General features: G+C 42.4%; 1 protein-coding gene across 2 annotated transcripts in view; it reads right to left on the bottom strand.

The window, feature by feature from the left end:
- Positions 1–24,730, bottom strand: part of cacul1 (CDK2 associated cullin domain 1) — a 94,668-nt gene that overhangs the window by 33,869 nt on the left and 36,069 nt on the right. The window contains exon 4 of one of the 2 annotated variants that reach the window (XM_078223240.1): positions 5,492–5,587. The exons of the other annotated variant lie outside the window; for it this stretch is intronic. Within the exon in view, the coding sequence (XP_078079366.1) occupies positions 5,492–5,587 (96 nt within the window). The remainder of the gene's footprint in view (positions 1–5,491; positions 5,588–24,730) is intronic. 2 annotated transcript variants of the gene reach the window in all.

Below are 24,730 nucleotides of genomic sequence, written 5' to 3'. Positions count from 1 at the left end.
AACAGTCTAGTTCAGCATCATGCAGTTGCCAGGGAGGGGGATGGAATCAGTAATAGTGAGGATAAAAACAACGGTTTTGGAGTAGCCAATACTTATCACTGCTCCGGGATGGCACCGGAATGGTCAGTGAATTGTGCAGAATCTCTGTCCTTTGTAAATGGCAGTTTTTGGAGAGGAGGAAGTGACCTGATTAAATTTCCTGCATTATTTCCCAACCAAACTGGCTACAAATTAGACTTTTTTTGATAAATAAAGGGGTTATCCAGAATTGTAGGATGCTGAGTGTAGCAAGATTCATCCAACAATATTAAGATAGGCTTTGCTCTTTTTTGGTCTTAATTATTTGTTGAGTCAATCAGTGTAATTACTGGCAGCAGTGGGAATCGCCTGCCTGCCAAGTTGAGAAGAGATCCATCATTAATGAAGAAATGTGAAGCAGGGCAAGTTGCACAAAACATACTCTGTGCCAACCTTTGTAGAAGTTTCAATAGGGCCTTAGAAGTGTTTCCATTGTTTATGCAGAAGAATTAGGTATCACTCATTTGACAGTTTTAACAAATACAAAAGAGACTATAAGGTCCAAGTCACCTCAAGAAATGGAAAGTCCAGGAAAAAAATTAGTGTAACTGCTTCACTGAAGTGCCAGCCATTCCAAATGTGATATCCCCATAAGTTACAATTAAACCACTCCCTGATAATGATTGGAAAAGTGCATTTTTCTCAAAGCAAACAGTGGGGGCTAAATTAGATAGCCCCTGAATTCAGGCACAGGGATTGTGGTGCATAATTATGCCACAACCAAAGTGATGCATGAGTCACAGTTTATTTATACAGTTGGTGGCACCCTGAACAACCAATGGGCAAGACTATCCTGGCCCCTCCTTTACAGTGAAGGCAATGAAGCCCCTCTCTAGCCATAAAGGCTGTAATCTTGGGGATATAGCAGTGAATGACGAGCCATGAGATGTTTGCTATGTCGTTCGTTCCAACTTGGAAGGATCCATTTGAGAAAGTGTTCTGGGCCACCAATCAACTTGGCAGTCCAGATACAGGTCTGATTTCAAGAGGTTTCACAGTTTTGTGAACAATCTTTGGTAAATTGCAGTCACCGAGCAAGTGCAGGTGGGAGAAGGCCCTCGGGCCTCCTGCTTAAGAGTTCTTCTCCCCCTCCATCTGAGAGCAGCTTGTCTTCTTTGCTGCCTCTGCTCTATCCCTCTCTGATGCTGCAACTATAGCCACCATGGCATGGAGCAAGTGGTGTGCTTGGAACCCTTTCAATAACAAACAGCACCATTGCAATGTTCAGTACCACTTACTGCAGACTTTACCAATTTTTTTGAGTTTCTCCAAACATGCACTACTTCCAAAAACTCAGCAAGAGCCAATAGAAAGTAATAAAGTTGTTGGATGATGATGTTTTTAAATAGCACTGATGGGTCATCCCTCAGGTGCTAAATGCATGTTCAGCTGTGTGTGTTTGAGAGGGCATTATGTAGAGCAGCCAGGATGAAAATGGCAAATCAGATATCAAAGTAACATTAACATCGCTAACTGAGATTTGCTGTAAGCACCTCACTCCGTTGCTTTTAGACTCTGCCTTGCAGACAAAATTAAGAATGAAAATTACCTCTAAAACTGTGTTCCAGTAGAATTTGTCGGTGTGGAACGGTTATTAATCAAAAACATTGGGCGGGATTTTCTGAACAACCAACCACCTGTTTTCTGACGGCAGAGATAGTCTGCCATTGGCTAGCGGCGGGATCTTCTGGTCCTGCTATTGTCAACAGGGTTTCACATTGAATGCACTTCGTGATGTTGGGAAACTTGCAGGGGGGGGGGGGCACCATCGATAAGACTAGAAAATTGCACCGGCATGAACTGCCAATAAGTTCTGGCTAGTATGGCCAATGTTTGCTAAACTTCGATGCACAAAAGTAGGAAAAGATTAAGAAAACAAAAGAAAAAGACTGTTGATTAAATCAGATAAGCTGAAGAAGAAAAGTGAGAAACAACAGCAACACAAGTTATTACAGCCGCTGTGTAATAGAACAGAAAGCTGGAGCACCAGAACACAGCTTGAATTTATCAAGCCACTGAGCTCTCAGTCTCAATGTTTTCTTGAGAATGATAATGAGTAAAGTACAGCTTCACATGAGTAAGTCAAAATCAATCAGATGCATAATCTCTCCCATGTCATTCTTCATCATTCAAAGCAGTATTTTAAGACTGAAAGCAAGTCACCCAGATACTTGACAAAAAAGTCTTTCCAAAAAAGTCAGAAGCACCATTGCCGATTCATTAATACATTGTTAAGGGTGAGTATTTAGAGTAATGAAGAAAGACAGGAGAGGTTAAGTCAATTAGCAACCTGACAGAAGACATCAAGATGATGAAGAGTTACATTTAGGTAAATAGTGAGATTGTTTTCACCGAGTGCTGAGACAATAATGATAATTTCAAGCATCGCCGGAATTTCTATGGCTGTCTTCCACATTAAGGTAGGGATTTGAAGCTGCTGTTGTATCTCAGAGTCCACTGGTCCTCTTTCACTGACTTGTTTTGTACGGCAGTGTTATAAGCTTGAGCGATGCCATTGGCTAAGTCTGGGATTAGCTCATCTACCTTTTTTTTCCCCAATCGTAAGAAAATTTTATTCACATTGAATGACTATGTACCACTGAGATCTCCACAATCCCAGTGTGATTGCTGCCAGTGCAGGCTCAATGGGCCGAATGGCCACCGCTGCACTGTAGGGACTCTATGATTTGATCATCGCAAGGGGTTTGACCTGTCATCTCTTTCCCATCTCACATCCCCCAGACTTCCAACCAGCAGCTCCCACTTTAGGATCGACCATGTTGACAATTTGCATAATTTCCTTATTGAAACCATCACCAAGAGTCAGGTGGTGCTGGTTCTGGGCGCACTCCAGGAATTGCCTCATTTCATCCTGCTGGCTCTGAGGCTGCGCTGGAGCAGCTGCCAGTGAAGGCTCCTGGTAGGTAGCATCAGCCTTGGCTGGCTCTGAGCTGCTTCCTCTGCTGAAGGCTGCCATTTTCTCCATCAAGGGTATCATTACCCTTCTCCTGGGTGAAAGCCATGAAAAAAAAACGTGACCCTGAGTTGACATCATCCTCAAATCAAGAAATAGCTAATGATGATCCTTCTCCAGACATACTTTTAAAGTGGGATTTTATGGCCTCGCCTGTCCCGATACTATAAAATCCCACCCGAGGTCAACGGGTCTTTTCATGGTCCGTCCCTCACCCACTCCAATTCTCATGGCGGACGGGACGGTAAAATTCCAACCTTAAGCAGTCAACATCTAATGGAGGTGGTCGCATTACTTAATCACCACCCAACTTGCAATGTTGACTGGTCGTTGTTATCAGCTACTGTATTTACAGTAGCAGACTTTAGCACTGACCTGGCCAGAGACAGTAATAGGAGGTTATAAAATTGCAATAACCCCAAGACATGAGGAGAGGTCACAGTCTTAGGATAAGGGGTAGCAAATTTAAAACAGAGTTGAGGAGAAACTACTTCTCCCAAAGGGTTGTGAATCTGTGGAATTCGCTACCCCAAAGTGCGGTGGATGCTGGGACAGTGAGTAAATTTGAGGAGGAGTTAGACAGATTTTTAATTGGTAATGGGTTGAAAGATTATGGGGAAAATGGGGATGAGGAGTATATCAACCATGATCGAATGACGGAGCGGACTCGATGGGCCGAATGCTAATTCTATTTCTTTTGAACTTATAATTAAAATTCCTTACATGTGGGGCAGTCAAATTCATTGCCACAGCCTGTCGCTAAAACTAAGTCATTTCAATTCTATTAGAAAAGATAATACAGCAGCTTGAAAACAAACAATATCGACAGAATGGGCCAAGCAGTAAAGTGGAATTAGACTGGAGCTCCAGTAGAGAAAAAAAATAACAGCACAAATGGAGCAAATGACCCATTTTATTTTTCTGAACTAGGACAGGTCGAAAGTAGGCCAGGAGAAGAGAGAAGAACTCATGCTCACAACTGGAAGACAATGGCTTGATGCTTATTAAAAGCATAGATGTGATTTGGAAAAGCCTGTGCAACATAAATCATCTCCATGGTAAATTCCCTTCACTCCAACAATGCTGCCAGCAATTCCCACAACCAGCAAACTGTTGGATGCAAGCGAGAATAAAAATAGATCCTATTTAGACAGCATTTTGTATTAAATAAACCATTTTCTCACTTGTGGATCCAACTTGATCTGGTTAAAAATTTTCAGTAGAGATCCTTTGTGCTTTACTTTAACATGATTGAGAGTCTAATTAAAAGAAAATGGAGAACTACTTCATTAAAACAGGGCTTCTAAGGGGACATGCTAACTAGAACATGATCAGAGGCAAATTCAGCATCTAGGCAGATGCATTTGGAAACTAGACAAAAGACACATGGTTCTATTAGAACAGAGTGGTCCAGTGCGGATGGGAGTGCGCTGTTATGTTTCCTTAGCATTTTACTTGAATACATAAGTTTCAACTGTCTTCAGGGAATAGCTGCCACCTTCAGGTCAAAACAAGGCATTTATTAGAGTTATCTGAAGACTAATTAATCTCAACAGTGTTTGTTAGAAAACTCATTAAGCATATTTCTGGCTGCAATCCTTCAACCAGTTCATGACAAATGCCAAAGGCTCTACCTCAAAGCATCTTCTTTGAAGGAATAAATATCTTTCCTCTGATGACAAAACAAATGCAAGGGCAGACTGTCGTGGTTGGATACTCTAAAGCAACTTGTAATTCTGGATAAAAACAAAGTGGTGGTGGTGGGGGGGGTCCAGAATTAAAATTCTTTCCACATACAGTGGTTAGAAGTTTGAATTTGTGTTGTTGAAGCTAGGTGCACAATACATGTAGTGCCATTTACTGTGATTAAAGTGTGATCAAGGGCAGGCTGTAGCGAGGTGTACGTTTTAAATAATTATGTGACTGGAGGAAGCCACAGGGAATGATTTTTGCATGGCGAGTTTCTAATCTGAGGCTGTGGATCAATATTGAATGTGGTTAAGCTGGTTTTTCATAAGTAAGAGACAGAAGAAAAAATTAGTGGCTCAGTCTTATCTTGCACATCTGCCAACAGGATAAAGAGTGTGTAGCATTAAAATCATAACCTGAGTGTCAGTCTGAATAAGTAAAACACAAAGATGAAAGCTTCTTTAATAATGTTTAAAAATTGCAGCCCATTTTCAGGAGCATTTCCCACTGAGCTGCAAAATAACACACAAACCCAAAAGTGGAATTAAATAGAGCTCAAGTTTGAAAGGTCTGGACTTTGGAACTGAATAACTTTGAGGAGTCATAGACTTCCATTTCATCCAGTATTTGAATAGGAGCTAGGCAAAGTGAGGTAAAGTGCTGTAATGCCGTGCGTTTAAGAGAGAAGGAAATCAACCCACGGTCATAGCAGTTAATCACACAAGTCTTTCCACATAAGCGCCCACTCACCATGTAAATGAATAGAGGCACAATGCTCTGCAGAGCTCCCATGTACTGGCTGAGTGCTGCATTAAACCTCTCAATGTATGCATCTGGAGAACTGACCTGCAGAGAGAATGCAGGATAGCAGCAGAATAAGTAATTTGCACATCAGAATAACCACCAAGAACATACCATTGAGGTACAATAAATGGACCTTCTAAAAAGTAGAAAATGCTGGAAAATCTCAGCAGGTCTGACAGCATCTGTGGAGACAAAATAGAGTTAACATTTCAAGCCTGGATGACTCTTCGCTGATGCTGATGATGGGTCACCCTGACTCGAAACATTAGCTCTATTCTCTCTCAACAGAAGCAGTCAGGCCTGCTGAGATTTCCAGCATTTTGTATTTTTGTTTCAGATTCCAGTATTCACAGTAATTTGCTTTTAGCTTTAACCTTAAACTGTCACTTATACAGCACCTTCAAGAACTGCAGGATGTGCCAAAGAAGTACATTTGAAATGTAGTCAATGTTGTAATTGTAAAAATCGTGGCAGTCAATTTGCACCCACCATGCTCCCACAAACCGATGTGCTAATGACCAGACAATCTGTTGTTGTGATGTCGTTTGAGGGATAAATATTGGTCAAGACATCAGGGATATCTGGACATCAGCTCTTCTTCAAAATAACATCCATTACATTTCTCTGATAGGGCAAACAGAATCCAGGCAGAACATCTCATCTGAAACCTCCAACAGTGCAGCACTCTCTCCTTAATGCACTGGACTATCAGCTTTCATTTGTGTGTTCAGGTCCTGGAGCTCTGTGTTCGAGTCCTTCTGATTCACAGATGAAAGAGCCACAGCTCACAGCACCATGATTGAATATTTCATGATCTAGAAATGGGTGCTCTAATAAATGTTCCATCTGGTAAAGACAGATCTGAAACTATGTGCAAAGTAGAGAAAATAATTCTTTTAAAAATCTTTAACCAAACACAAAACAGACTGTTTTCTTTTCGGGTAACATCAAACCAGCCGTGCAATTCCAGCATGTTGTGCTTTTATTTCAGAATCTCACATTTTCATTCATTTTGATGCTGTGCTGCTCGACAAAAATGTCAAATGTACAATAATTCCAAAGGCCTATTCAGTGATTGCGTACCCACATTGGGGAGACATAGGCAACAAAGTCAAGACAACTACTAACGTGTTCAGCACCAGCTCCGATCAACTCTTGCTTTGGATGTTATTCCCCATTGGGAGAGAAGTACTGAATTTACTCTAACGTTTTATAAAGCTTTTGAGTGCGAATTATTCAAAATATTTTGTGGACTCCATTTATCGTGAACTGCTTTAAGCGAAAATGTTCAGGACCAATTAGAAGTATTTCACGTTGAGTCAATTTTCCCCATTATCCTCCCTTTAGCAGTTCTGCCTGTCGGTGGATTTAAAGCCAACTTGGTTACCATGAAGCTGCATATGAATAGAAATATGGCTGTTGAAGAGTCAGGAAATGTCAATAAATCAGCAGAAATGATAAATTTATAACAAACAAAGTGGGAAGTGGTGAAACTACTGGAAATAACAGTATGGAAAGAAAAAGATATTCAAAAGACAGAAAGTTTAATGAAAAGACAGCAAGTGAAGGTGATAAGAAAGAGGAGGAAGAATGTCTAAGTTTATTTATTAGTGCCGCACGTAGGGCTTATATTAACATTGCAATGAAGTTACTGTGAAAATCCCCTAGTCGCCACACTCCATCTGTTCGGGTGACACTGAGGGAGAATTTAGCATGGCCAATGCACCTAACCAGCACGTCTTTTGGACTGTGGGAGGAAACCGGAGCACCCAGAGGAAACCCACGCAGACACGGGGAGAACGTGCAGACTCTGGACAGGTAGTGACCCAAGCTGGGAATCGAACCCAGGTCCCTGGCGCTGTGAGGCAGCAGTGCTAACCACTCAAATGTCTCCTGAACTTCAGAGTGTAATCCCAACTATACTGGCCAAAAGTTCCTTCCTTGTTGCAATGTTGTTGGATCTTCCATTAAGTGGAACCTCCACCTGTTCCCTCCCTGACTTCAGCTTCCTTTAAATGTATTATGCACTGATTTTGTTGCCTACCACAGGTTGGCTGGTGGTGGTGTGTGTGTGTGTTGGGGGGGGGGTGAAGGAGACTACTATGGTATCTTGCTGCAATGTCGCAAAATCTGAAGCTGCTACTCTGTCTTAATGCAATCAATTAAATGCAGCAGATTAAAACAGCCGTCTACAGAGATGAGAGTGATGAAAGATAAGAAAAAGTCTGAAAACTAATGGTTGGAGACAAAATGGGCTCAAATTCTTTTGTGACTTGGAATCATGTATACATTTTCGTGCAAAGTAACAAAGTCACTGCAGCATGAGGGGCCTGAAGACGATAGCACCTTTTATATGTAGTGAAATGCAAATACTTCATCGAGCTCAGTTTTTACTGATGGGGTAAATATGTAGCCATCACATTCCTAGGATTCCTATTCCTCCTTGTCGTCAGATAGGCAAGACAGTACATGCTCAAATTCTAGCATTTTTAATCTTGATAATACAAACATTATAAATTGCATCAAAAACAGAAAATGCTGGAAAAACTCAGCAGGTCTGACAGCATTGTGGAGAGAGAATAGAGCCAACGTTTCAAGTCAGGATGATCTGCGGAGATTTTCCAGCACTCCGTTTTTATTTCAGATTCCAGCATCCGCAGTATTTTGCCTTTATTGTAAATTGTATATTGTTAACCGTAAATGTTAACACGTACATCAATCATTGAAACAACAAAAGGAAAAATCACAGCCTCCACCAAGATTACATCTTGTCTGCGTTGTGAGCAAAGCAATTTTTATCATAATAGAGCATCTGAACACTTGCTGTGAGTCAAAGACAATTTCTAGTCAGATTGTGCAAAAATGTTCTCTCAAACTATGGTTGTTTAGGAGGACAAGTTATTTTACAAACCAACGAGTTTAAAGCCTGTGAGTTGGCTAAACCCGCGAGAAAGTTAAAAGTGTTGTTGGTCAGAGAGATGAAGTTGATACGGCAAATGGAAAACCATGGCATGAAGCGGAAAGCAGACATTGTGAAGGAGTGGGAGAATCCACCATTAAATTCATCCATCATTAAGACACACAAGGCCAACATCTTGGAACCATTCGACAGGCAGGCGGCTCTCCAGCAAGGACCGGAGAGCTTGGACAAAGAGCTTGGAAGTTAAAAAGCAGGACCCCGAGGGTAGTAATCTCAGGATTGCTACCTGAGCCACATGCCAGTGAGGGAAGGAGTAGGATGCTTGGGCGGATAAACACGTGGCTGAGGAACTGGTGCAGGGGGCAGGGTTTCCAATTCTTGGATCATTGGGACCTCTTCTGGGGCAGGTGGGACCTGTACAAGAGAGACGGGTTACACCTAAACTACAAGGGGACCAATATACTTGCAGGGAGATTTGCTAGTTTTATTGGGGAGCGTTTAAACTAGATTTGCAGGGGGGTGGGAACCAGAGTGCCAGAGCAGATAGTGGAGCAGGGGTAAAAAGACAGGTTAGTTCAAGCAAAATCACAAATGGAAGGGTAGAGTGTGGTGGAAATAATTTTTTGAGGTGTGTCTATTTCAATGCCAGGAGTATTGTGGGGAAGGCATGGATAGACACGTGGAAATATGACATTATAGCCATTAGTGAAACTTGGCTACAGGAGGGGCAGGACTGGCAGCTCAATGTTCCAGGGTTCCAATGTTTCAGGCGGGATAGAGGCAGAGGGATAAAAGGTGGGGGGGTGGCATTGTTGGTCAGGGAAAATGTTACAGCGGTACTCAGGCAGGATAGATTAGGCAGCTTGTCTACAGAGGCCCTATGGGTGGAGCTGAGAAACAGGAGAGGTATGACCACATTAATGGGCTTGTATTATAGACCACCCAATAGTCAGCGAGAATTGGAGGAGCAAATCAGCGGAGAGATAGCTGACAACTGCAAGAAACACAAAGTTGTGATAGTAGGGGATTTTAATTTTCCACATATAGATTGGGACTCGCATACTGTTAAAGGTTTAGACGGGGTAGAGTTTGTAAAATGTGTTCAGGAGAATTTTCTACATCAGTATATAGAGGTGCCAACTAGAGAGGATGCGATATTGGATCTCTTATTGGGAAATGAGTTAGGGCAGGTGATGGATGTGAGTGTGAGGGAACACTTTGGATCCAGTGATCATAATGCCATTAGTTTCAACCTGATCGTGGATAAGGATAGATCTGGTCCTCGGGTTGAAGTTCTGAACTGGAAAAAGGCTAAATTTGATGAAATGAGAAGGGATCTGGGAAGTGTGGATTGGCACAGGCTGTTCTCTGGTAAGGATGTAAATGGAAAGTGGGAGGCCTTCAAAGGAGAAATTTTGAGAGTGCAGAGTTTGTATGTTCCTGTCAGGATTAAAGGCAAAGTAAATAGGAATAAGGAACCTTGGTTCTCGAGGGAGATTGTAACACTGATTAAGAGGAAGAGAGAGTTGTATGAAATGTACAGGCAGCAAGGAACACATCAGATGCTCGAGGAGTATAAAAAGTGCAAGAAGCTGCTTAAGAGGGAAATCAGGAGGGCTAAAAGAAGACATGAGGTTGCTTTGGCAGACAGAGTGAAGGAAAATCCAAAGAGCTTCTATACGTATGTTAGGAGCAAACGGATAGTGAGGGATAAAATTGGTCCTCTTGAAGACCAGAGTGGTACACTGTGTATGGAACCAAAAGAGATGGGGGAGATACTAAATGGTTTTTTTGCATCCGTATTTACTGAGGAAACGGGCATGGAGTCTACGTTAATAGGGCAAACTGGTAGGGAGGCCATGGAACCTTTACAGATTAAAGGGGAGGAGGTGCTCGCTGTCTTGAGGCAAATCAGAGTGGATAAATCCCCAGGACCGGACAGGGTATTCCCACGGATCTTGAGGGAAGCTAGTGTTGAACTTGCAGGGGCCCTAGCAGACATATTTAAAATGTCAGTATTCACGGGGGAGGTGCCGGATGATTGGAGGGTGGCTCATGTTGTTCCGTTGTTTAAAAAAGGTTCCAAAAGAAATCCGGGAAATTATCGGCCAGTAAGTTTGACGTCGGTGGTGGGCAAGTTATTGGAAGGTGTGATAAGGGATAGGATCTACAAATATTTGGATAGACAGGGACTTATTAGGGAGAGTCAACATGGCTTTGTGCGTGGTAGGTCATGTTTGACCAATCTATTAGAGTTTTTCGAGGAGGTTACCAGGAAAGTGGATGAAGGGAAGGCGGTGGATGTTGTCTACCTGGATTTCAGCAAGGCCTTTGACAAGGTCCCTCATGGGAGGTTAGTTAGGAAGGTTCAGTCGCTAGGTATACATGGGGAGGTAGTAAATTGGATAAGACACTGGCTCAATGGAAGAAGCCAGAGAGTGGTTGTGGAGGATTGCTTCTCTGAGTGGAGGCCTGTGACTAGTGGTGTGCCGCAGGGATCGGTGTTGGGTCCATTGTTGTTTGTCATCTATATCAATGATCTGGATGATAATGTGGTAAATTGGATCAGCAAGGTTGCTGATGATACAAAGATTGGAGGTGTAGTGGACAGTGAGGAAGGCTTTCAAAGCTTGCAGAGGGATTTGGACCGACTCGAAAAATGGGCTGAAAAATGGCAAATGGAATTTAATGCAGACAAGTGTGAGATATTGCACTTTGGAAGGACAAACCAAAGAAGAACGTACAGGGTAAATGGTAGGACTCTGAAGAGTGCAGTGAACAGAGGGATCTGGGAATACAGGTACAGAATTCCTTAAGAGTGACGTCACAGGTGGATAGGGTCGTAAAGAGTGCCTTTGGTACATTGGCCTTTATAAATCGGAGTATCGAGTATAAAAGTTGGAGTGTTATGGTAAGGTTATATAAGGCATTGGTGAGGCCGAATTTGGAGTATTGTGTACAGTTTTGGTCACCTAGTTACAGGAAGGATGTAAATAAGATTGAAAGAGTGCAGAGAAGGTTCACAAGGATGTTGCCGGGACTTGAGAAGCTGAGTTACAGAGAGAGATTGAATAGGTTGGGACTTTATTCCCTGGAGCGTAGAAGATTGAGGGGAGATTTGATAGAGGTGTATAAGATTTTGATGGGTATAGATAGAGTGAATGCAAGCAGGCTTTTTCCACTGAGGCTAGGGGAGGAAAAAACCAGAGGGCATGGGTTAAGGGTGAAAGGAGAAAAGTTTAAAGGGAATATTAGGGGGGGCTTCTTCACGCAGAGAGTGGTGGGAGTGTGGAATGAGCTGCCGGATAAAGTGGTAAATGCCACTTTTAACATTTAAGAAAAACTTGGACGGGTTCATGGATGAGAGGGGTGTGGAGGGATATGGTCCAAGTGCAGGTCAGTGGGACTAGGCATAAAATGGTTCGGCACAGACAAGAAGGGCCAAAAGGCCTGTTTCTGAGCTGTAATTTTCTATGGTTCTATGGACTGCTTATCCCGACATTGAAGAAGCTCTGTTAACATGGGTTCAAGGCAGCCTGAGCAGAGCATGTTCCCAACACCGGTCTAATCCTGCAGGAATGGGTGTACCCCCGGGAAAGAAGCTGTGCCATATCGAGTTCACCTGCAGCAACAGATGGTTAAGCCGATTCAAGAGAAGGCAGGCTAAGCAGAAGAGATAACCAAGTATTTCCAGAGCCAGTTCCCAACAATTTTCAGTACAACATTCTGACCTTGGATAAAATTAGGCATTGTAAGACGTGACCAAATTGAATAAAGATATGTTTACACATATACTGCTTTACTGTGTTCCATTTAGATTTGAATCAGGTGTTTTTGACACAGACCATGTTTTTAGGCATATTGTTTAGATAGCAATATACTCATGTTGGAATGAGTCCTCCTCAATTACAAAGATCACCTTAAGATGAATTTGTGGATGGATCCACTGAGGTTCCACTCATTAGAATTTTACTGCATTCTGCGTTTTCCTCCTTCTTTGGCTTTTGGGAGGAATCCTTTATTGTGCTGGTCACAAAAAAAATCACCTTTCCTGGCATATATTATCCCATCATTTGTATCCTGTACACTCGTCCACATTTGCACCTGATGTCACTCTGGCAGGAAGTCCTCAAAATGAAATAGCTGACAAGGACACAGCTGAACAATACCGCCCAATTTCTTCCCTCCCACAGGAACATATGACTAGGAAAGGAAGGACCACGTGTTCCATCATCCACAGAGATCATGGCTGGTTTGTGCCCCTACTCCAGATATCCACCTTTGCCCCAGTGCAACAATCAGAGAACAGTTTCATCACAGGAGATTGGCATGATGCATCTGTGTTAGGATATCAAAAAAAATGGCTTCAGTTTTTCTAGATTGAATGATACTGAATTTCAACGTTGTACAAGCTCTTTAAAACATTTTATCAGTTCATGCAAACTCTACTGCCCATATTGTGTTCCCTCCCATCCAAGCTTACTGACTTGCATTGGCTGACTGTTCCCCAATATAATATTCTTATCTGTTCAAATCCCTTTATGGCCTCACCCATCTCTATCTCTGCACTTCTGTGCTGTGTATCTCCAGCCCAATAACCCTCAGATTGTTCTGCACTCCTCCAAATCTAACTTCTTGAGCATCCCAGATTTTAACTTCACACTGGTGGCCTTGTCGTCAGCTGTCAAGGCCCCAAACCCTGGAGTTAACTTCCCAAAAACTCTGCACGCTTCTCTTCTTCTCTTTCCTCCTCCAAGAAACTCTATAAAACTCAAATCTTTGACCAAAAATAATTACTTCAACATTCCTATAGTTTATTCCATCAAAAACTCAAGAAGTGGCACTGACTAAACTGTATCTGCATTCTGCCCTTGTTTCTAACTGGGGACATCAGTTATGGCTTTCAAGAATTGTCTGATCACCTGACAGCCAAGTGTATTCGCTAGGCTCGACAAGTAATACAAGAATTGTCGTCGTGCTGCAGAATAAAAATATCATTTGTACATGTCTGGATATTGGCCATTAACGTGCAAGATGATAAATCTGCAGTCCAAATCTACCTACACAATGACGGAACGGTACTTCTGATTTTTGCATGTAATTTGCAGATCCCTGAAGCGCACACATTTATAACGTCCTCGACACTTGAAATATTTTTGGTGTCCTTATTTGAACAAAGATATAGTTGTGTTCGAAGCAGTTCAGAGATTCACTCAGGCAGAAACAGTTGTACACTTCGAAGAACGTAGTATTTAGAAGAGATTTACATCATTCAACTGTTCAGGTCTGCTCCATCATTCAATCGGTAATGGTTGATCTTGTTGTAGTCTGAACTCCACTTTCCTGTCTGTCCCCCTTAACCCTTGACTCCCTTGTCTATCTAAAATCTGCCTTGAATAAATTTAATGACCCAGCCTTCACTTATTTCATTGGAAGAAAATTCCACCTATTAAAACCCTCAGAGAAAAAATTCTCAAAATCTTAAAAGGTAGGCCTCTATTCTTAAATATACAGAATCTGTCATATGATTCACAACGTTATCTCGGTTTCTCTCTCCATTGATGCTGCTAGATCTGCGGAGCTTAACCAGCATTTTCAGATTTTATTTCCGATTTCCAGCATCTACCATATTTTATTTTTATATCTCTTATTCTTAAGATGTATCCCCAGGTTCAGGTTTCCCCACAAGTGGGAATACCCTCTCGGTATCTACACTATTGAGTCCCTTCAGGATCTTGTGTTTCAATAAGGTCATACGTCATCCTTCAACTTTCTAAACTCCAATGGGTAAAGGCCCAACCTGTTCAAACTTTCTCCATAGGGTAAGCCTCTCATCTCAGGAATAATGAGTGAATCCCTGAACTGCTTCTAACACAACTATATCTTTGTTCAAATAAGGACACCAAAACTGTACACAGTACTCCAGATGTGGTCTCAATAAGGCCGTACACTGCTGCAGTAAAACTTGCCTACTTTTATATTCCATTCCCCTTGCAATAAATACTTTTTGTCTTCCTAATCATTTGCTGCACCTGCAGACTAACTTTTGTGATTCATGTACCAGGAAACCCAGATCCCTCTGTACCACTGAATTCTGCAATCTCTCTCCATTTCAACAGTCTACAGCTTTTCCATTCTTCCTGCCAAATTGGACAAGTTCATATTTCCACACATTAGATTCCATGTGCCAAATTTTTGCCCACTCACTTAACCTGTCTATATTCTTTTCCAGACTCTCTGCCTCCGCTTGATAGCTTCCTACCTATCTTGGTGTCAGAGGGGATTAGCAGGGTAAATATGAGGGGTTACGGGACTAGGGCCTGTGGTCAGTGCAGACTTGATGGGCTGAATGGCCTCCTTCTGCACTGTAGGGATTCTATACATTGATTAAAATTGCCAATGATTATTGCAGTACTTTTCTTACAGAGCCCATCATTTCTTCCTGCATAGTCTGTTCTACCATACAATCATGAGGGGATCTATAAACTACTTCAAGGGATCTCTTATCGTTCCTATTTCCTATCAATTCTTACTTTTTTCTTATCTACACTCTTCCTTCTTGGTATCTCCATCCCACTGGGAAAGTGAGAAAGGCATTTCCCCCAAGCAAATATGTAATTACTTAGTTGATTTATTTTATATACCTGGCAGATGTCCCAGTGCTGACCAAATGGATCCATGTTGTTAGGACTTTGGCACTTACAGGAGAAGCCACCTTCACAGGTAATTGTCAGAAAGCTCGGTACACAAGTCTTAGCAAAATTATGACTCAAATATAAGAGTCAAATTTGTGGAGATGCAAAAACGTTGAACATAAAACTCGATATTAAAGTGGAGATAGGCTCAATATAAAAAAAAACTATGAGGGAACAGTACTTTAAACTATGAATGTTAAACAACGACGCAATGCTTTATAAAATGTTCCAAAGCAGGCAAAGTCTGTTTTCCTATCCCACAAGTATGGATGGATGGTTTATTGAGATTACAACACCCTCAAAATGCTTGTATCACATCCGCAAGGACCATGTTTTACCAACAGAAAATAATTTTCTAACCTGACTGAAATGAACCCCATCATTCTGACTGCCTTGTATAGGATTACACAGGATATATGGGACAGATTCAAGCCATTCAATCCAACCAGTTCATGCTAAACATGAGCCTCCTCTCCAATGTTTCATTGCCTAAATCAACCATTGTAACCCTCAATTATCTTCTCCCCCATGTGCTTGTCCAGCTTCCCTATCACTATTCGTATATCATAGCACCTACACAAATTCGCTTCAACCACTCTCTATGACAGTGAGTTCCATATTTCCAGCACTCTTTGGGTAAAGAGCTTTCTTCTGAATTCCCAATGGGGTTTCTCCCCACTCCTCCCCCAACCCAACCGTGGAGCAGGCTAGAAGGGCGGAATAGACTCGTCCTGCTCCTAAGTCCTATGTTCCTGTTTGGGTTATTGGAATTCACAATGCGGAGTTCACACCGACCTGGGCCCACTCTCCTGTTTGACTCTCCAAGTACCAGTCCCAAACACCTCTCCGTGGATTTTACATTGTCATTGGGAGCGACAGAAATATTAAAATCAAACTTCCCCATTCTTTGAGGAGCTAGGCCCTGATTAAGCAGATCCTCACAACACGGGAAATTTGAATTAGCTGCTGTTCTTCTGTCACTGAAAACTATCAAAAGAACCATGGACTATTATATTGCTGATCTGAGTTTTATTTGAGAGACAAAGAGACTGTTATAGTTGCTGAATGGGAAGGAAGCACTTCCTACTTGTGGATTACTTTAAGCATGTACACAGAGTACTATTTTAACTAATGGAAGATTCCAATTGTGTCGATTGTTTCTTTGTTTCTTCAGGAATCCGTGAATTTTTTTTTCAGAGCTTCGCTTCAATAGATTAAATACATTTTCAATAAAGCTATACGTAGTAGTAGATTTTTTCATTCAACGTTTTACATTCACTGGTATTAACAGATGTCCAATAAACTTCAACTGGTTTATTTCCAATTAGGTCTGGGAGTTGCTTCGGTTTTTTCTGATATCTTTTAAGATAATAATGAGCCATAACCATTATGCTTAAACTGTCAACACAGAATTCAAAGGCTTTTTATCCATTTTTAAAAACATATTTGTTGCTGGAATGTGAGCATTGCTGGCAAGGTTGGCATTTATTACTCATCCCTAATTGCCCTTGAGAAGGTGGTGATGAGCCATCTTCTTGAACTGTTGCAGTCCATGTGGTGCATGTAGACTGTTGGGAAAGTCCAGGAATTTGACCTGGCGACAGTGAGAACAAAATAATCCCAGGATTATGTGAGACTTGGAGGAGAACTTGCAGGTGGTGGTGTTCTCATGCATCAGCTGCCCTTGTCCTTTTAGGTGGTAGAAGTCAAGAGCTTGGAAGGTATTGTCGAAGTAGCATTGGCAAGTTGCTGCAGTGCATCTTGCAAATGCTGCCATTGTGCACCGGTAGTGATGGGACTGAATGCTTAAGGTAGTGGAAAAGGTGTTGTCGAGCAAGCCGTTTTGCCCAAGATCATGTCAAGCTTCTCGAATCTTGATGGAGCTGCACTCATGCAGGTAAGTGGAGAATATTCCATCACAGTCCTGACATGTGCCTTGTAGACAGTGGACAGGCTTTGGGGAGTCAGGAGGGGAGTTGCTTGCCACAGAATTCCCAAGCTCTGCTATAATATTTATGTCACTGACCAAGTATCTAGTCAATGGTAACTCCTAGGATGTTGATGGTGAGGAATTCAGCGATAGTAATAACGTTGAATGTCAAGGGGAATTAGTTAGGTTCTCTCTTGTTGCTGTTTGGTCATTGCCTGGCACAAATAATAGCTGCCACTTATCAGACCAAGACTGAATGTTGTCCAGGTCTTGCTGCATGTGGGCATAGACGGTTTCAGCAATTGAGTTGCCAATGGTACTGAACATTCTGTAATTAACAGCAAATATCCCCACTTCTGACCTTATGATGGAGGAAAGCTCATAATGAAGCAGCTGAAGATGGTTGGGACTTGGACACTATCCTGAGGAATTCCTGCAGAGATGTCTTACAGTTGAGCGATTGGCCTTCAACAACCACATGCATCATCCTTTGTGCTGGACAGGATGCCAACCAGTGGGGAGTGTTTCAGATTTCCATTTCACTTGAGCTCCTTGATGCCACAAATCCTGCCTCGATGTCCAAGGGCAGATACTCTCACCTCTGAAATTCAGATTTTTTGGCCATGTTTGGATCAAGACTCTTGACAAGGTCAGGAGCTGAACAGCCATGACAAAATCCAAACTCAACATCAGTGATCAAGTTGTTGCTGACAAAATGCCATTAATAGCAGTTTTGACAACCCCTTCCATCACCTTACAGATGATAGAGGGCAAACTGATGGAACAGTAATTGGCTGGATTGGACTTGTCCTGCTTTTTGTGGCCAGGACACACCTGAGAAATTTTCCACATTGTTGGTCGATGTCTGATTGGACAATCAAGTTGTCCAATCTGAGCACACATTTGTGACTGATGGAATGCAGAGGAGTGCAGGGATCAAACAGCCACCTGGTACGTGCTGTTATTCCGTGGGTGAGTGAGATACATCTCAAACAATCGCCACACTGGGAGCTCCCACAAATCCTGTGTATGACATACGAATGTAGGGATGAGGAGGCATAAGCCACTTAGTCCCTCAAGCCTGCTCCATCATTCAGTAAGATCACGGTTTATTTGATCGGTTCTGTCACAAAGCAAGGCAGCAATGCCTCATGCAGTGCAGGAGTTGCTAGAAGAAAAATAACTATCAGCACTTAGTCATGCAGAGGAAGGGATCTGTTTCCAGTAAGGTCTCTGATCCAGCAGGTTTATTTCAAGTTGATTGTGGATGGTGCTGCAGTTTCAAACGCTAAAAATGTGATCCCATCCAATTCCACATTAAACAAAACAAAGATAATAAATGTGCCTAACCATATAATAAACCTACATACAGAAAAATAACTGTGTTAGAAGGGGTGTGGAATTTTTGCAACACTGCCGGGTGGTAGGGGATGGTGTGTGCTCAGAAGAAAAAAGGCAGTGAACCCCTGTGCCGTGCTACTTAATAATTCATCCGTCAGAACCATTACACCCAAGTCCTTCCTCAGTATGCAGCACCACTTAAGGTCAATATTTTTCATGACAGCTACACAATTTTATTGTCACTCAACAATAAATGCAGATCTACTTAACTTCTGACAGGTGACGGCACCACTGCGATATTAGTCTGCTGTCACACTTTAAATAACCTAAATGATGCCCATGTTATACAATCACAAAGTTCACCCAATACATTCTGTAAACTGTGGCACTGACAGTTACCCCACCCATTCGACATGCGGAAATGGTGTGCAAAAGGGGGGGTAAAATTAGGTGAGTGGACTTACAGTCCAAGGTTGCTCTATTCCTGCCCACTGCTCTTCCATCTTTGCTTACTTTGCAGATGGTCAAAGTTCCCTGGAATGAATGGGAACTTGTGATGTGCCTGTAATTAGAACTAAATAAAAATGAAGTTTCACCCACCGCCTAGCCCATTAGGGAAGCCAGGCGGGACTGGTTAGACAGTAAGCAGACAGTTATAATTTAAAAATAATAATTTGTGGGATGTGAGTGTTGTTGGTAAGGCCAGTATGTCCAGATCACCAACAACCTGTCCTGGTCCCCCCATGCCGACACTATAGTTAAGAAAACCCACCAACGCCTCTACTTTCTCAGAAGACTAAAGAAATTTGGCATGTCAGCTACAATTCTGACTAACTTTTACACATGCACCATAGAAAGCAGTCTTTCTGGTTGTATCACAGCTTGGAATGGCACCTGCTCTGCCCAAGAGGAACTACAAAAGGTCGTGAATGTAGCCCAATCCATCACGCAAACCAGACTCCCATCCATTGATTCTGTTTATACTTCCCGCTGCCTCGGCAAAGCAGCCAGCATAATTAAGGCCCTCTCGCAGCCCAGACATTTTCTCTTCCACTATCTTCCATCGGGAAAAAGATACAAAAAGTCGGAGGTCACGTGCCAACCGACTCAAGAACAGCTTCTGCCCTGCTGCTGTCAGACTTTTGAATCGGCTTATCTTGCATTAAGTTGGTCTTTTTCCACACCCTAGCTATGACTGTAACACTACATTCTGCACTCTCTCCTTTCCTTCTCTATGAACGGTATGTTTTGTCTGTATAGCGCGCAAGAAACAATACTTTTCACTGTATGTTAATACATGTGACAATAATAAATCAACTCAAAATTTGTTGTCCATCCTTAATTGCCCTCAGAAAGGTGGTGGTGAGCAACCTCCTGAACTGCTGCAGTGCATGTGGTGTAGGTACTTTGCTGTTAGGGAGGGAGTTCCAGGATTTTGACACAGCAATAGTCACGGAATGACGGTATAGTTCCAAGACAAGATGGTGTGGGGTTTGGTATGTAACATGCAGGTGGTGGTGTTCCCATGCTTCTGATACCCCTGCCTTTCTAGGTGGTAGAGGTCGTGGGTTTGAAAGGTGCTATCCAAGGAGCCTTGACAAGCTGCTGCAGTGCATCTTGTAGATGATGCATATTGCTGCCACTGTGCACTGATGTGAATGCTTAAGGTGGTCAATGGGGTGTCAATCATGTGGGCTGCTTTGTCTTCGATCGTCTCAAGCTTCTGCAATGTTAAGAATTGCACTCATTCAAAAAAAAAGGAGAATATTCCATCACACTTCTGAGCCTTGTAAATGGTGGACAGGCTTTCAAGAGATAGGAGGTGGGTAACTCCTGCAAGATTCCCAGTTTCTAACCTACTCTTGAGGCTACAGTGTTTGCTCAATGGTGACTCCCAGGTTGTTTATGCTTGCCTGGCAATGAGGTGGCAAATAACGTTCATGCCACACATTAACCCAAGGCTGTATGTTGTCCAGGCTTTGACCATGTAACTCATAACGGAGCTTGTTGTAGTCAGGGTGATAGGACACTTTCCAAATTTCCGATTTGTCGTAAATGAATCTTTGGAGCACAAGTTTGCTGCATTCACCTTCCTGTGGAACTATCTGGAACAAACGTTCATGTTCAGTTTAGTATAAAGCAGTGGCTCCCAAAGGGTGCGGCGCGCCACACTGGTACGGCGAGAGAGGATGGCAAGTGTGGCGGGAAGATTCAAGGACAAATCAAAGAAACATTTAAACATGGTTTAAACAAGCATTGTTTTATACTTTCTGGATGTCCCATGATCATATTATAAAGTAGTTGTGTTCTATGTTATGAATCAAGCACTGCTAGGAGTTGTTTTTTTTTTGTTTTTGAATGTATTTCTTATCAATAAAAAATTTGGTGTGGCGCGAGCAAATTTTTATTCCGAAAGTGCGGCCCAGTGAAAAAAGTTTGGGAACCACTGGTATAAAGAGACAACTAGTTCCTAATTGCTGGCATAAAGACACTTTGCCTGAATGCACGAAGCATTCGAAACAAAGTAAATGAGTTGATGGCACAAATCCATACAAATGAATATGATCTAGTGTCCATCACAGAAACCTGGTTGCAGGGTGACCGGGACTGGGAACTGAATATACAGGGTTATCAGGCATTTAGGAAGGATAGACAGGTAGAAAAAGGAGGTGGGGTAGCTTTGTTAATAAAGGATAATATCAGGACGGTAGTGAGAGACGACATAGGCTCTAAGGAGCAAAATGTGGAATAGTTGTGGGTGGAGATAAGGAATAGTAGGGGGAGAAAGACACTGGTAGGCGTGGTCTATAGGCCCCCAAATAATAACTTAGAGGTGGGGAGGGCTATAAACAAGCAAATAATGGATGCGTGCAAAAGTGGAACGGCAATAATCATGGGGGATTTTAACCTACATATTGATTGGTCGACTCAAATTGGACGTGGAGGGCTTGAGGAAGAGTTCTTGGAATGCTGTCGGGATTGTTTCATTGAACAGTATGTTACAGAACCTACGAGAGAGCGAGCTATCTTGGATCTGGTTCTGTGCAATGAGACAGGTAGGATTAAGGATCTTCTTGTGAAGGATCCTCTTGGGATGAGTGATCATAATATGGTGGAATTTCTGATACAGATGGAGGGTGAGAAAGTAGGGTCCCAAACCAGTGTCCTCTGCTTGAACAGAGGGGAGTACGATAGGATGAGGGTGGAATTGGCTAATGTAGACTGGGCGAGCAGACTGGTAGGTAGGACAGCTGAGGAACAGTGGAGGATTTTTAAGGAGATTTTTTTAAGTACTCAGCAAAAATATATTCCGGTGATAAAGAAGGACTGTAAGAAAAAGGATAACCGGACGTGGATAACGAAGGAAATAAAGGAGAGTATTAAAATAAAATCAGATGCGTACAGAGTGGCCAAAAATAGTGGAGAATTGGTGGATTGGGAAAGCTTTAAAGAAAAACAAAGAACGACTAAGAAAGCGATTAAGAAAGGAAAGATAGATTATGAAACTAAACTAGCTCAAAATATAAAAAATGATAGTAAAAGTTTTTACAAGTATATAAAAAGGAATAGAGTGGCTAGAGTGAATGTTGGACCCTTGGAAGATGAGAGGGGGGATTTAATAGTGGAAAACGAGGAAATGGCTGAGACTTTAAATAAGTTCTTTGTGTCGGTCTTCACGGTGGAAGACACAAATAGTTTGCCGAATATTAGAGATCGAGAGTTGGTGGGAGGGGAGGTCCTTAATACAATTACTGTTACTAAGGAGGTGGTGCTTGGTAGACTAATAGGACTGAAGGTAGACAAGTCCCCGGGCCCGGATGGAATGCATCCCAGGGTACTGAAAGAAATGGCTGAGGTAATAGCAGATGCGTTAGTAGTAACTTATCAAAATTCGCTGGACTCTGGGGTAGTGCCGGCTGACTGGAAAACAGCTACTGTTACGCCGCTGTTTAAAAAAGGAAGTAGACAAAAGGCGGGTAACTACAGGCCGGTTAGCTTAACGTCCGTAGTTGGGAAGATGCTAGAGTCCATTATTAAAGAGGAAATAACAGAGCACCTGAATAAGAATGGTTCGATCAAGCAGACGCAGCATGGATTCATGAAGGGAAAGTCGTGTTTGACGAATCTACTGGACTTTTATGAAGATGTCACTAGTGCGGTTGACAGAGGGGAACCGGTGGATGTGGTGTTTTTAGATTTCCAGAAGGCGTTCGATAAGGTGCCTCACAAAAGGTTGCTGCAGAAGATTGGGGTACACGGAGTTAGGGGTAAGGTGTTGGCGTGGATTGGGGATTGGCTATCTAACAGGAAGCAGAGAGTTGGGATAAATGGGTGCTTTTCTGGTTGGCAGTTGGTGACCAGTGGCGTGCCGCAGGGATCGGTGCTGGGGCCTCAATTGTTTACCATTTACATAGATGATCTGGAGGAGGGGACTGAATCTAGGGTATTCAAGTTTGCTGATGACACAAAGGTGAGTGGGAAAGCGAATTGCGTGGAGGACGCGGAAAGTCTGCAGAGAGATTTGGATAGGCTGAGCGAGTGGGCGAGGATCTGGCAGATGGAATATAACATTAGCAAATGTGAGGTTATCCACTTTGAAAGAAATAATAGTAAATTGGAATATTATTTAAATGGAGAAAAATTACATTGTGCGACTGTGCAGAGGGACCTGGGGGTCCTTGTGCACGAATCGCAAAAACTCAGTTTGCAGGTGCAGCAGGTGATCAAGAAGGCGAATGGAATGTTGGCCTTTATTGCGAGGGGGATAGAATATAAAAGCAGGGAGGTCTTGCTGCAACTGTACAAGGCACTGGTGAGGCCGCAACTGGAGTACTGTGTGCAGTTTTGGTCCCCTTATTTGCGAAAGGATATATTGGCCTTGGAGGGAGTGCCGAGAAGGTTCACCAGGTTGATACCGGAGATGAGGGGTGTAGCTTATGAGGAGAGATTAAACAGATTGGGTCTGTACTCGTTGGAGTTTAGAAGGATGAGGGGTGATCTTATAGAGACATATAAGATAATGTTTCAATGTGGGCTACAGTTCCCTCTTCCTTAGTCACACTAACTAACTAGAGGTTGAATGATTCCAGATTCTTTTCCACCACTAACATACTCAGAAAATACCACTCTGAGTAGTGAAGGAGTGCCTCTTGAAATCTTTTTGGAACTAGTCTTTTCTCAATTATACATGTCTTACAAATTTAACTTGAGACAATGGTCCAGTGTTGGCCATGGCTCAGTTGGTAGCACTCTTTCCAATGAGTTACAAGGTCCTGGGTTAAAGTTCCACTCCAGGACTTGGGAACAGAAATCAAAGCTGATACTCCAATGCAGTACAGAGTGTGACGCTGTCATAGGTGCTGTCTTTTAGATGAGATATTAAACCAACTCAACCCACTCAGGTGGACGTGGAAGATCCCAAAGCACTATTCTGAAAAGGGGCATGAGTTATCCCTGGCGTTCTGGTCAATATTTATTCCTCAGTGAACATCATACAAAACAGATTCTCTGGTCATTATTGTAGTGGGAGCTGGCTGTGTGAAAATTGGCTGCAACATTTCCTACATTACAACAGTGATTACACTTGAAAGTACTTCTTTGGCTGCAAAGCACTTTGAGATGTCTGTTGCATGATATAAATGCAAGTTTTTAAGTTTTTTCTTTCCTTTACCATTCTGCTTACTATCCTGTACATCTCTACAAAAGTCTAATTAATTCCTTTGCCAAAGAGTTTGGGTCTTTCTCTAATCTATGTTCTTAACTCTCTGATCGTGGGGACCAAGCTTTTGACTCTGTTCTCCATCAGTGTTTTGACGTCCTCCTTGAGTTTCAATGCCCTGCATGAATGCGATACAAAGTGTGGCCTGACCAAATTATTGTACAATTTCAGTACAATTGCCTCACTGATATTTTATTGATTCGACACTGCACTCAGAACAGTCAACTTCACTACCCAAATCTCTGTGCCAAATTTAGAAGTGGAATGAATTCCAGAGACTGTACAATTGTTCAGTTTCAGAAAGCAAGACTGTGATTTTAAATTATCCTTTGGCTTAGATTACCCAGGCTTCTCCTCAGCAGAATATCTGACTTCCAGCCTGACACTACTGTGGTTCAATTCCCAATCTCAGCCATCATTCCAATCAGTTCAATATCATTCATCATTAGAGATAAAAGATTAAAACTGTGAATGCTGGAATCAGTCAATAGCTAACAACGTGATTGATGAACATTTCGGGTGCAATGCTTCACCAAGCTCTTTCTGATGAAGGACCCCAGCTGAAACATTAACCCCTTCT

The sequence above is a fragment of the Mustelus asterias genome, chromosome 11, assembly GCF_964213995.1.
Source record: "Mustelus asterias chromosome 11, sMusAst1.hap1.1, whole genome shotgun sequence".
NCBI classification, from domain to species: Eukaryota; Metazoa; Chordata; class Chondrichthyes; order Carcharhiniformes; family Triakidae; genus Mustelus; species Mustelus asterias.
The sequence above is the reverse complement of the archived record's forward strand: the minus strand, read 5'-3'. Positions and strand labels throughout refer to the sequence as shown.